Source organism: Spodoptera frugiperda, chromosome 1 (assembly GCF_023101765.2).
Source record: "Spodoptera frugiperda isolate SF20-4 chromosome 1, AGI-APGP_CSIRO_Sfru_2.0, whole genome shotgun sequence".
Lineage (NCBI taxonomy): Eukaryota > Metazoa > Arthropoda > Insecta > Lepidoptera > Noctuidae > Spodoptera > Spodoptera frugiperda.
Window position 1 is genome coordinate 10532489 of NC_064212.1, and position 12259 is coordinate 10544747.

At 34.5% G+C, this 12259-nt stretch overlaps 1 protein-coding gene across 1 annotated transcript in view; it reads left to right on the top strand.

The window, feature by feature from the left end:
• The first annotated feature begins 1970 nt into the window (after positions 1-1970).
• Positions 1971-12259, top strand: part of LOC118273733 (uncharacterized) — a 40309-nt gene continuing 30020 nt past the window's right edge. The window contains exons 1-2 of the mRNA XM_035590869.2: positions 1971-2127; positions 10273-10402. Of these exons, the coding sequence (XP_035446762.2) occupies positions 2071-2127; positions 10273-10402 (187 nt within the window). The 5' untranslated portion in view covers positions 1971-2070. The remainder of the gene's footprint in view (positions 2128-10272; positions 10403-12259) is intronic.

Genomic DNA, 12259 nt, shown 5'->3' on the forward strand with positions numbered 1-12259 from the left:
GATGTTTTATTCACGGCTTTTGTTAGACATTTTTTTTTATTTGATTTTTAAACAAATGTATTTATATGGCTCTTGTTGCTCAACTTATCAACCTGTTCATTACCTTTTTTCGAATTCGTCGTGTGTTTTGAATTGTAAAGGTTATGAATTTGATTATTAAAAGTGTTATTGTTTGAAAAGTGATTTAGCAGCAATTGCTAAATGAATGTATGTACAACGACACACAAATAGAAATAAACGAGATGTTACTGATATTTTTTTATGGTATAAACCTGATGAACGAGCAGGTAGGTCACCTGATGGTGAGCAAAAGCCACAGACATTACAAGGCATTACAAGTGCAGTGCCGGCCTTTTGGAGGTTAGAAATTTAAGGGTTGTTGGGATAGGGAAAAAGGGAAAGGGGGTAATTGGACCTGCGCTAACTTCACTCACACAAGCAAGCGTTGTTTCACGACGGCTTTCTGTGAGGCATCACTCCGGTCGAGCTAGCACATTCATGGCTATTTATAGCCGAAGCATGGCTCTCCCACACTTATCCACATTTCATTAATATTAAACATGCAGTTAGATAAATCCGTGTTGTATTGTGTATAATGGTAGGCGATGTTATAGCATAATAAATAGAAAAATATTATCAAGGAAGTTTAGCAAGGCAAACAACCCTAATAACGCAATCTTTGAAATATTTTTCAAACTCATTTTACTTTGAAGCAGGTTTTGTTAAGTTAACATTATAATAGAACTAACAAGAAGAAGTTTTAGAAGAATAGAAACTTTTTCAACTTCGAGATTAAAGAGGAAGTCGTTATTATTATGTTTATTTTTCTTGAAATACTTTAACGCTTTATTCAACCGTTTTTTAATTGGACCCGTGATCCTGCGAAGTTTGTTTTAAATCTTAAAAAGGCAAACGCAAACTTCTGAAATTAACCTTCCGCCACGTAAACGGGTTGTTAAGCCTCCTTCCTACCTGCCGCCTGAAATCCAACGATCAAACAAATTGTAAATTTAATATCGAATCTTAAAAGAATTAAAAAGAAAATGTTGTTTTAATAATTCCAAATTTTCCTGTTTTAATCTTCGGCAACCGTTTCAAATTGAATTCATTTGTAATTACTCCGTTTGAGAGTAAATCATTTTGAAATTTCATCAAGGGGTACTTGGAAACTTTTTAATGATTTACTTATGATTTAAGGCCAGTTACTCTGACATAAACATTTCCTCAATAATTAAGTAAAGTAACACGGGTTTATGGTTTGTTTATGGATAACATAAAATGTTCTTTAGGTGTGTAGGCAGTAGTATCGCACACTAATATAAGATAGTTGTTGATGGGCCGTGAGATAGTTTTACGATGGCAGTAAAGTTATTCCTAAGCACGCTAGTTATACGACATCCAATATCACATACATACAATGCGTACTATATAAGTGAAATGTACATTATGTTCCGCCAGTCTATTTTCCCCCGAGAGGGACGAGAGTTTTTATTTGTTATGCAAAGACATGCCATTATTCTCTTCCGCATGTCTTAGCCTCAATAAGTCGTTCAAGAATTTGGCAATGTTACTACATAAATGATTAAGCAATCCCCATGGACCGATTTATCTAGTTTAAAACGTAATTACTTTAATTACGAAAGTCTTGAATTTTCTCTAAGATAAGAACTTACGATTGCTTAACTTAGACGTAGTTTAATATAGTTATTAAATAAGTTAAACTCGTCTCCTTTGTTTTAGCTCGATTTTATTTGAATTTGAACGAAAGCTTAATGTCTTTTGAAGTACAATTTTGAAGTTTGATCAAATACTTCATTATTGATAAGTATCCTTGACCTTGTTTCTCTACAATGCCAGTGGGGTATAAACAAAAAGGTCGATCATTACAATATGTTATTGTCAAATACTTTGTTTACACAATGTACTACGACGAAGGTCCGAGTGTAGAGGTCGTACCGCGGCACGCGACGTCCGTAGCCTCGTAGCCGCGTAGCTTGCGGCAGTCACGCTACGGCGAGCGACGGCTACAGTCGGTCGCTACGCGTTGCTACGAGTGTTCGCGACCACGTAATGTTGTGGTGTTCGGTCGCGTTGTTGGCACTGCTCGCCTCTGCTCAAGGACGAGCGGTAAGTATCAGTTTTTAGCTTCTATTCTAATAACTCCCTAACTGGGGGGTACTTTGCACCAGTTACTTTAAAACTTTGGTGGCGCAGTACCGACTCAAAGGAAGATTCATGTCTTGTAAATGTTAGTTTGTTGAAGTTTTAGTTTCATTTCGTTATATTTTTTCATCGTGTAACTTTTTGTGCATTTCTTTTTATTTTAGAAAGTATATAATTCGAAAGATTCGTTAATACGTTTACCAAGTAACATTTTTATTAACTCTGTAAAAACTTTTTTTCTTGTTTACGATACGAATGTGTGCGGTTTACGTGAAATATATTTTAACATCTATGAAATAAACGTCGGGTGAAAGTATAAAACCCCAATAAAAGAAGTTTTGGACGCATGAAATATTTTTATACTTTATCTACGTTTTACTACGTAGCAAAAAGTTTGTCAGGGCTCAAGAAGATGACAAATGAGAACCGTGCTCAGTGTAAATGAAAAATTGAGCTTAAACTTATGTAAGTAGGTAACTTTTTATAAGAAATTGTCAAAAAAGTTACTTAAAATATTAATTTTTACTTAGAGTATGTACGTTGTGTATTAATTTATTTCCACATAAGATAACATGTTCTTCAACTTTTTGTCGTATCAAAAATCTGTTACGGCTTTTATAAATAAAACTGATAAATAAATATTCCCAAATTTGAAATTTAAGTAATAAAACTTTCAAAACGAAATAAAGCAAGTACATTTAATTCGCACATATTTAGCAAAGGAATGTGCTCATTAAGTAAAATTAATACAACATATAATTATGCATTCATTCCCATTAACCCGTTGGGCGAATCCTGGGTCCCATTCACCCCGGGGGTTAATATCAAGAGGATTGCTCCATATGCGTCATTATGTTCCGAGGGCGAATGTAACGGTCTTAAGTACCATCTTAAACTACTAACGGTTGAATACACAAACAAACCGAAGTTAGGCATTGCCACAACGTTATCGCGGGACCCCTTTGTGCCTAATGTTCTTGCGTCTTGCAGTGACGCAACGATTATTTTAATGGACGTCATTTTTTATCCAAATGAGCTATTTGATATAATCTTCGTGTTATACAGGCACTTAGTGAAGTTCCCTCGGATAAGGCTCAAGTTAACATATTTTGTAATTTCTAAAAACAAGACGTGCCGTAATTTTAAGTTTTTTTTTTCAAAATTACTTTGTCGGTTACAATGTCGTCGATACCTAAGTCAAGTTTTAAGGTATAATTACGCACAGAAATAAAAATTAAAATCTGACGATTTATTCTCAGATTTTAATAGCCTATTAAAAGTTAGTAAATACTTGCGGAATAAAAAAAATGAGTTCAATTGAAACGTTTCTACAAAGTTTGAACTAAATTGAGAGATATTAATTAAACGTTTTGCTCAATTTTGCTGAAATAGAGACAGAAGCTATTTTTAAGTTATCCATTGTAAAATATTAAGTTTTACGAATACCAAAATCCTTCCACAAAAACGTAAACTCCTTTATATTTAAATGGAAAATCGCTTTTCTGCGTCGTTTTATGTTCCGCGATACCAACATTTACTTGTTTCACACTGCAATGGAGTATTTTGATGGTATCATATTTGTGTCTAAAATTATTTAGGAGTTAAGAGGTCGGGGAGTTATATTTAGGCTGCTTTTTCTTTGACCACGCGGGCGAGGACGTGGTCGGTAACTGAGTCTGTAATAATACGGTGTCGCATCTTTGCGTTGGCCTCAAAAAATATATTGTACAGGCATACCAAATGTAGCATTCTATTGCTGCTCTATTAGTGATAACTAAATACAGGATTAAAAGCCTTTAGAGCTTGCGGTTTCTATATAAATCTAAGAACAAAATATTACATTTAGGTTAGGTACCAGTTTAGATTAATTGCAGTTATAATGGTAGAAATAATTAAATTAAGTGCTTTATATTATTACAATGCTATCATAGGGTGTTTAGCTATGAAAGGAAGGAATGTCATCACCAATATCACCTTTAGTAATCCTACTTTTCATTCATAGCCATAACGAAACAACAATGTAAACAGAACAGACAGAGCGAATGTCAAATAATGACTTTTTGGACATAACTGACACAAGCACGCCAATGACGTTTCGTTACATCTGATCACTTACGTTCAAATACGAAATAATAATAAGAATAAGCATTCATTATAATATATATTATAAAAATAAATAAATTAACTAACAGTTTGTATTTATACCAAATTCATATTAAAATCCGTACACATTACATTGATAAATCTTTTTTTATTGAATGACTCGTTTTGTTCCTTGTGCAAGCGTACTAAGAAACGCAGATAGTCGCGATAAATACAGGAAATAGGCCTTGGATTTTTTAGATTCTTTTTATTTTAATTTTTATCCGCAACCTTATTAGAATAATAATTAAGTAACCAGGGGTCTTATTTTCATTGCATAATATTGATTAATTTACATTTCTTGTACATTGATGAAATTAAGTGGGGCAGGATCTGGCATTGTCATTTGTTCTATTTACTTACGAGTATGTATATTTGGTTTGCAGCTATTCGTGTAGTATAAAAACAATTTCATTTCATTTTCCTGCTAGTTTGAAATACAGAACGGGTTTGTAATGAAAGAAAAACAAAGAACGATCGAGGTTCTATCGATAATGTTATTTCACATTGTTTTTTATTATTTAATGTTCGTCTGGTAGTGCGACAATTGATACTTACGCTTTATTACATAGCTTGTTATCGGTTAACCTAATAAAACCGTGCTTTTTTTGAGGCGTGAAAATCATCCAATGACTTCTCTCGCCTTGGGCGAGGCGAGAGGGAGTGTTAGACTCTTACTGACTAAAACCACCCCGTTTCTACTCCTGCTTTTCGAGTCGGAGCCCCGGTAAACCCGCTAGGTAGTCAATAAAAGCGTGCTTAAAATTAAAGAGATAGATAATTGTACTAGAAAGTACACAACCATTAAGATGTTCTATATTTTCATGGCTTTCAAAAAAAGTTTCTTTAGTTAGCTCTAAATGAACATTTTTGTCTTCTATCAAGCCATTTTTTATCTGTACAAAAGAAAATAGGCCACCTAATGATAGTGTTAGATTACGTTATACATAGATAAATAGCATAATTTCCGTCGCCATCAATTATCCGATATCGTGTCAGCTACACACATAAACTTGTCAATGTCGGAAACACAAATCATTATGTTGATTCGCTTTAAATCATCTAATTATACAAAAGCTTTTGTTAGAGCAGTGTTTGCTAACACGAGTCATAATCCTGTTATTCAAATTATTAGATAGCTTATAGGGTTTTCGAATTGGATTTGAAGTGAGCTGGGTTCTAAGCCTCGGTTGATAGTAGACTGTTGACTTCGTCTGTTAAATTGATACTCTCTTCGGTTATCGATTTGCAAACCTTACTAATACTATAAATTATAAGTACGAATATTTGTGTATATGTTTATTACTCAATCACGTTAAAATGGCTGAACGGATCAGGATACAATTTGAAACACGTAGGATAGGTCTACTTTTTATTCCACGCAAATGTGGGCGAAGCCGTGCACAGAGGGTAGCAAACTATATTTCATTCGATTTAACCCTTACCGTTAAGTGACAGTAGAGTGGAATACATTCGTCACCACCGCTACTCTTCCCACGGGTCTCGTTAAAGTATTATCTGTCGTGGTGAGTTTAAGCTCATCATCATCAGTTATTAAGTGCAATGCGTTGGTCTGTGGTTGGCGGGGTGTATAGGTACTTGGATGCATTATTTTTCAGGATAAGCAAGTATTAATTATAAATGTAGACAGCACGAACGAAGATAAAAACTATTTTTGAAAGGAAATTACACCCGTCGACTGATGTTAAAAAAGTTTTGCTCAATTCAAAAGATGATTACAGGTTGAAAAGGAACTTCCATGTAGGAGAATCCGCAGTCGTTCTGCATAAAATTAGAATCCCGCTATCCTACTGTATCGGGATGAAAGAGCTATTCAGCGCCACCTAGTGAGTGAAAGAGCTTAATTTAGGTTGGGATTTAAGATTTTATGTAAAGGCAACGTAGCTATATGTGAGATACGTTATTTAGTATCAGATTATTTAGCTACGTACGTACTTAATTTAATTGGAATTTTGGAAGGTTTAAGACTCTTCTCAAGTATTCAGAATAAAGTCTTCAAATTGGGAAAGTTATAATGTAGTCTTTTACTAGTTATAATATAATATTGTATTTTATGAAGAGAAGTTATACAATACGTTTAGCTATTTTCTTAATTACTCTTGAATACTTTTTGGCATTTCTTGGAAAAGACTGCGAAGGTATCATCTTTACAAAAAGGTTGAAGGTTTTGTAGATCGATAAAAAATTGTAACTTGTTTTTAGCAAACAAAAATAGTGAACCAACATAAAGAATCAAATGTGTACAATAAACAATGCAAAGTATAATACCCCTACAGAGTTCAGTAATAGAATTCCGATTCGTCTGACGCCGCCCCACCTGTCAAACGCAAAGCCTCGATGTATTTATAAAGTTGATGGTAAAAGACAAAAGATAAGACGTCAAGGGCCAGAAACCAAGAACAAAGTACATTGGTACTCATTGAACACAACAATAGAAAATGAACCATCTTTACTTTTGATACAATGAGTGGCTTTGTACTGTAAAAATAAGTACTTTTTGAATTTGTGTCGAGGATTACGCTTCTTCTGATGAATATTTTTATTATTAATCTTTGTTGATTGGTAGATATTTTTGTAACATTTTGCCCTTTGAAGATTTTGTTGGTTGTTTTTGTTTTATGGTATGTTTTTCTTGAAGGTGTCGGTTAAGCTCTAGTTACTTCCGCGCGGTTTTATCAATTTTGCTCAAATGTAAATTATGAGCTGAGTTAAATTCTATAATATATATTTTATAGCCTACAATCTTTCTCGAAATGGACTATCCAATACAAAAATAATTATTTAAATCTAGTAGTTTATGCGTAAAGAAGAGACAGATGCGTGTGTTACTTTCGTATTAATTATATAGTTTTTCGTCCACTGTTGGGCTCCCATTGGTCATAGCGTGAAGTTTTATTTTCTATTTCCTGAATAAATCACTATTCAAGACAAAAGATTTATTTAAATAGGACCAGTAGATTAGCCCGTTCAAATAAACAAACGAACTCTTCGGCTTTATATATTAGTATTTGTATATAGATAGACTAAGGGCGGCTTGCGCCATTTGGTCTAAACAGAATTTAGTTAAATGTGTTTATCTTGCTAAATATGTTTAACCTAAATACAATTAAAAATCTCTTGCTCATGTCCGTATGGGTGGTTATTTAACTAATCGTAGTTAGAGAGTCGGTAATGCAGTTTCTTGCGTTCCTTTTTACACTTTCGTGCATTGTAGATTTGACGTAGACCAAAATTGTTGCATTTCTTAAAACAAAAATGCGGGACGAGAACTTTCAACTGACACATCAAGTCAACCGAGCTTCACACATTGTGCTGTTGTGATTTGTGAAGTGTTCTCATGGTATTTTTTATTGATTAATAATTATTTTAGTTGATCATAATACCATGGCAAAAAAAGTGTTTCTTTAGGGCCCGCCTAATTTTACAAAAGAAGAACTGATATCACTGATTGCAGCGATGGAACCATACACCCATATTATTGAGTGCAAAAAGACTGACCAAATAAAACAGAGTCAAAATGACTAGGTCAAAATAGCTATTATTGATTGAATATCCATTTAAAAGTACATTTCCTTACTTGTTGCTAGTTTTTATTTATTACTATTTATTGAATAATACACTATCGTCACCAAGCCACACATAATGGACGTAATCCCACTGTTTACACCCAATTTTACAATTTAGTTGTAAGTCCCATATAATATGTGGTGAGCCTATTGCCTTTACCGGGCACATGTGACTCCGTGCTACTACTGAGAGATTTTCGAAAAACCGAAAAAGCCCAGTAATACTTTGCTCGAAGTCGCTCTTGCAACCACTCGGCCAACGAGGCAGTCCATATCCATTAATAAAAGTACATTTCCTTACTTGTTGCTGGTTTTTATGTGGGGCTATGCAGTAACAAAAATATAGTGGTTTCTTTCGTTACGAAACCTGAAGAATTTGTGGTCCGAATACATTCCAAATAAGTCTGCTCTCTCTAACAATTCCCTCGGTCTATTAATATATTCTATAATCGCCTCATCGTCGTCAGAATACAATCCCACAAATCCATCTTACAAACTTCCTACCGACCTCTTTACAATCTTTTATAAAATTAGTAATATGTCTATAACCTACATAAATATGATGACGCGCGATTGGTACTAAACGTATTTGCTAAATAGCTTTGGGTATTTAACTTTGACAGTTCGTTAAACGTGATTAGTGCCAAAATTTTTGTTCTGCAAGACGCTAAATATAATTAGCAGACTAAATGCGTTTACGTCACTTAAACTGTTAGCGACGATGCGCAAGCCGCCCTAAGAATAGATATACATTATTTCCACTTCTGCCTTATTTATATTGAATAGCCCCGGGCAGTTGGGTTGTGCTTGTTGTACAAGGCAAAATCTGGACAAGACAACGTGACAAAGTTCGGGAACAATAAAAGGTATATTCGTAGGTATTGGATGTTCAGAATACCTAGAAATTTGGTAATGATACTTATCTTTATCATTCGACAATTCAATTGAACTCATGTAAAATTGAAGCAATTGAACAAATTCTACGCATAAACATGGCGGGAACGAGCGGTTGTTTGACTAACGAAGTCAGATGGACGACTTGAGGATTCAGCATGTTAATTAAGTTATCGGAAACAGCTTGTTCGAGGGCTGCTTTACAAGTTCACTGCGCACGCTCTAACTTCCTCAGAATATCAATTATTACAATATTCTAAGCAAAACGATATTAATATTTTCATTGATCGCGAAAACGAGAACGATCTCCCGTTTTACCTTTTAATGGTCGACGACTAAAATAGAACGGGTAGAATCGAGCCGACACATTGTTTATTTATAAAAAAAAATACGTGGGCCGTTGTCTCCATTTATTCTAAGCACATAATGAGACCCGTAAAAATTTCACAGATGACTACAGACGTAATTAGCTTTTTAATCTACAAAGGTTTTAAGGAAACAAGTTCCTTTAAGGGCGGTCAGATTTCACGTTTCATTAGAAAGCGAGGGAATCTTCTAATTTAGAGAGAATAAATGTTAATTTGGGCTAAATAATAGGCACCTAATTTGTAGCTCCAACGGTGCGGACGGTTGGGTGGGGAAATTATCCACAACAAGTCTGAACAAGTACAATCGTAGTTTTGAAAATCACATCGAAGCGTTTATTTGTACGGTACAGTTTAAATACTTTGTCTCTGGCAACTGTGAACAACGTGCGATAGACAGTTGTAATAGAGAAAGTTTACATTTATTTCCATTTATTGTTATACAGACTTTCAACACAAGGACTGTTGCGATGGGAAAAGTTCATTAAAATGGCGCTCGTTGCAACCTCCAGCAAATATTGACGCTTCTGTGGAGGAATTGCTTAAGTCTATGCAATACGAATACACGAACTTAGACGTCGTAAACTGACTTTATAAACTTTTCTTTAGAGCTGACTTTTTATGTGACTGTTCTGGGTGTCTTATTCATAATAGAAAGTTTTATATTGGTTGGGAGACGGAGATATCGAGTTTTCTTGCTTAAAAGTGAACTGTAGTGTGTTTGTTCGGATAAGATAAATACTTGACGAGTGCAGTGGACAGGCGCTGTGAAAAATGGCTGAGGGGACGACGCGAAAACAAGTCACCAGTTTTTGCTGTGCTCTGTTCAGCTGTGTCTTCCATGTCAGAGATAGAAAATGATGCATTGAATGAACGTTTCACTACTATTTTTCTTATATTCATTTATTATTTTCCATTAAATAACACCACGATGAAATAAATTGTTATTAGCGCTTGTATGGAGGCATTGTACGGTATAAGCATGAGTAATTAATTTCCAGGTACACTAGGTAATGAGACCAAATTAGTAAACATTATACTTGGCTTCTTTATGTATCCCGTGACACGCATTTACTTTTAAGCAATACGTTATCTCACAATAAATAATATTTGTTATGCAGGTAAATATCAGCAATACATGGGTCCTGCCGGAGGAAGGGTTCCCTGTCTTTTACCGCTACTTCAGAGACCGCATCTCCTGGTACGAGGCTGATGCGGTTTGCCAGTTCCATCATGCCAACCTAGTCACAGGTCAGTACTTGACATTTAATCTAAATAGATATTAATGAGGAGAGATTAAGCCGCTGTTGCAAGAGGATGAGTTACTACACATACCTGCAATATATTATAGTTTAAGAAAATTATTTAATAACCTTCAAAAATATCTCCGATTCTTAAAATTTCATTGCAATGAAAATTTTGTAATTTACGTAAACAAACGAAGCACTATTTAAATAAATCTGGAAGGAACTCAATGTTGACCCAATCCCAGTTGGGCAAAAGCCAGGAGAAGAAAGATTTAATAGCTATAGATATGCTCGTAAAAGTCCAATGTTCAAAGTAATATTCGAATTTGGGTTAATTCTATTCAAACTTTTTCTTTAAAAACTTTTTAAAAATAATTTGGTGCACGTCACGAGTGGCCAGCACAGATTAAAATGATGAAAAGTTTAAATGGCTTTCACAACTTAGTTACTCTCTTAAATCAGGATCCGTGATTATTTTCCGTCATAAAGATAAACTTTTGCAGTCGATACTGCACTGTACGATATAACGAGGTCGTGTAAAAAAAAACAAAGCACAAATTCGGACAGAGTCTGCCAATTAGCAGCGACAAACAGAGCCCCCAACTGTGCAGATGACGCAACCGTTCCATTAAACTCTCGAAATGAAAAACAGTACTTTTGAAACTCTCCTAAAAATCTTAAGAGGCTTATCTTTAGTTAGCACAAAGCCTTTCATAAAGATAAGTAATATTAGTACGTTGCTAGATAGGTACGATTCACTAAAGGTTCTGTTATTGTCAGATATCACGATATCTCTTTGAATTATCCTTACATTGTTCGTTAAAGATGCCAGTTGTGGATGTACAAAAAGAGCTATATATATTTCAATATTCCCACGGGCCGTTAGGTCTAATCGGCGGCAATCCAGCCAAGACCCCCATTACCGTTGATAGCGCCCTCGACCCTGCGTCTACCGAGATACAACCCCGTCACATATAAATGTACGTGCCGATAAGAAAATGTAAATATACGGCGTGCCGTTTTGTACACAACATTAACTCGTTTAAGAAAGTGTTGACGGTAAGGGATAGGAATACATACCATGTTTAATAAAACACGCACACAAATATTTGTGAAAATCGGAAGTAGGACCCAGTAATACATAAGCGTAATAAGATATGAATCATAAGGAAGGAAAAGCGATAGAAAAGCGTGTAACAAGATACTCAGAGGTACTTTACTTTCGGCTCGGATTCAATATTTATTCCAAACTAGCTTTTGCCCGCGACTTCGTTCGCGTGGAATAGTGACTTCCGGCAAATTTTTGGTTTTAACCACATAGTTCCCGATCTCGCGGGATCTCTTCAAAAATTAGATGTGGAAGATATTCCAGGGAACTCTTGAAAAAAACTACAAACATAATGAGCTCTGCGTTTGATTTTAATAGATGTATACTCACTTAGGGCATTGAAAAAATAGTTTAAAAACGGACTTTAACTAAAGAAATATTATAATCTTTCCGAACTTAAGATGAAAACTAACTTAAAACTAAAGAAAGCTACGAATTACGAATTTATAACAATTAAAAAAGAAATTATATTAGAACCTATCCTTTATGCTATAATAACCAAGCTTAAACTAAATAATTTAAAAGAAACGACTTAAATCTAATCTAATTAATTTATAAATTAGACTTACAATTTTATTAAAAAAACTAACTACAGTAACTACTAATAATCGATATCAAACTAAACCTACGTTAAAAAGTTTAACCAGAAAACCAGGAAAACCCAACAAATAAACTTATTAATTGACAAATACAACGAAACCAATTTAGAATATACGAAACAGCAGGACCACTACAGACAAATAATCATACGAC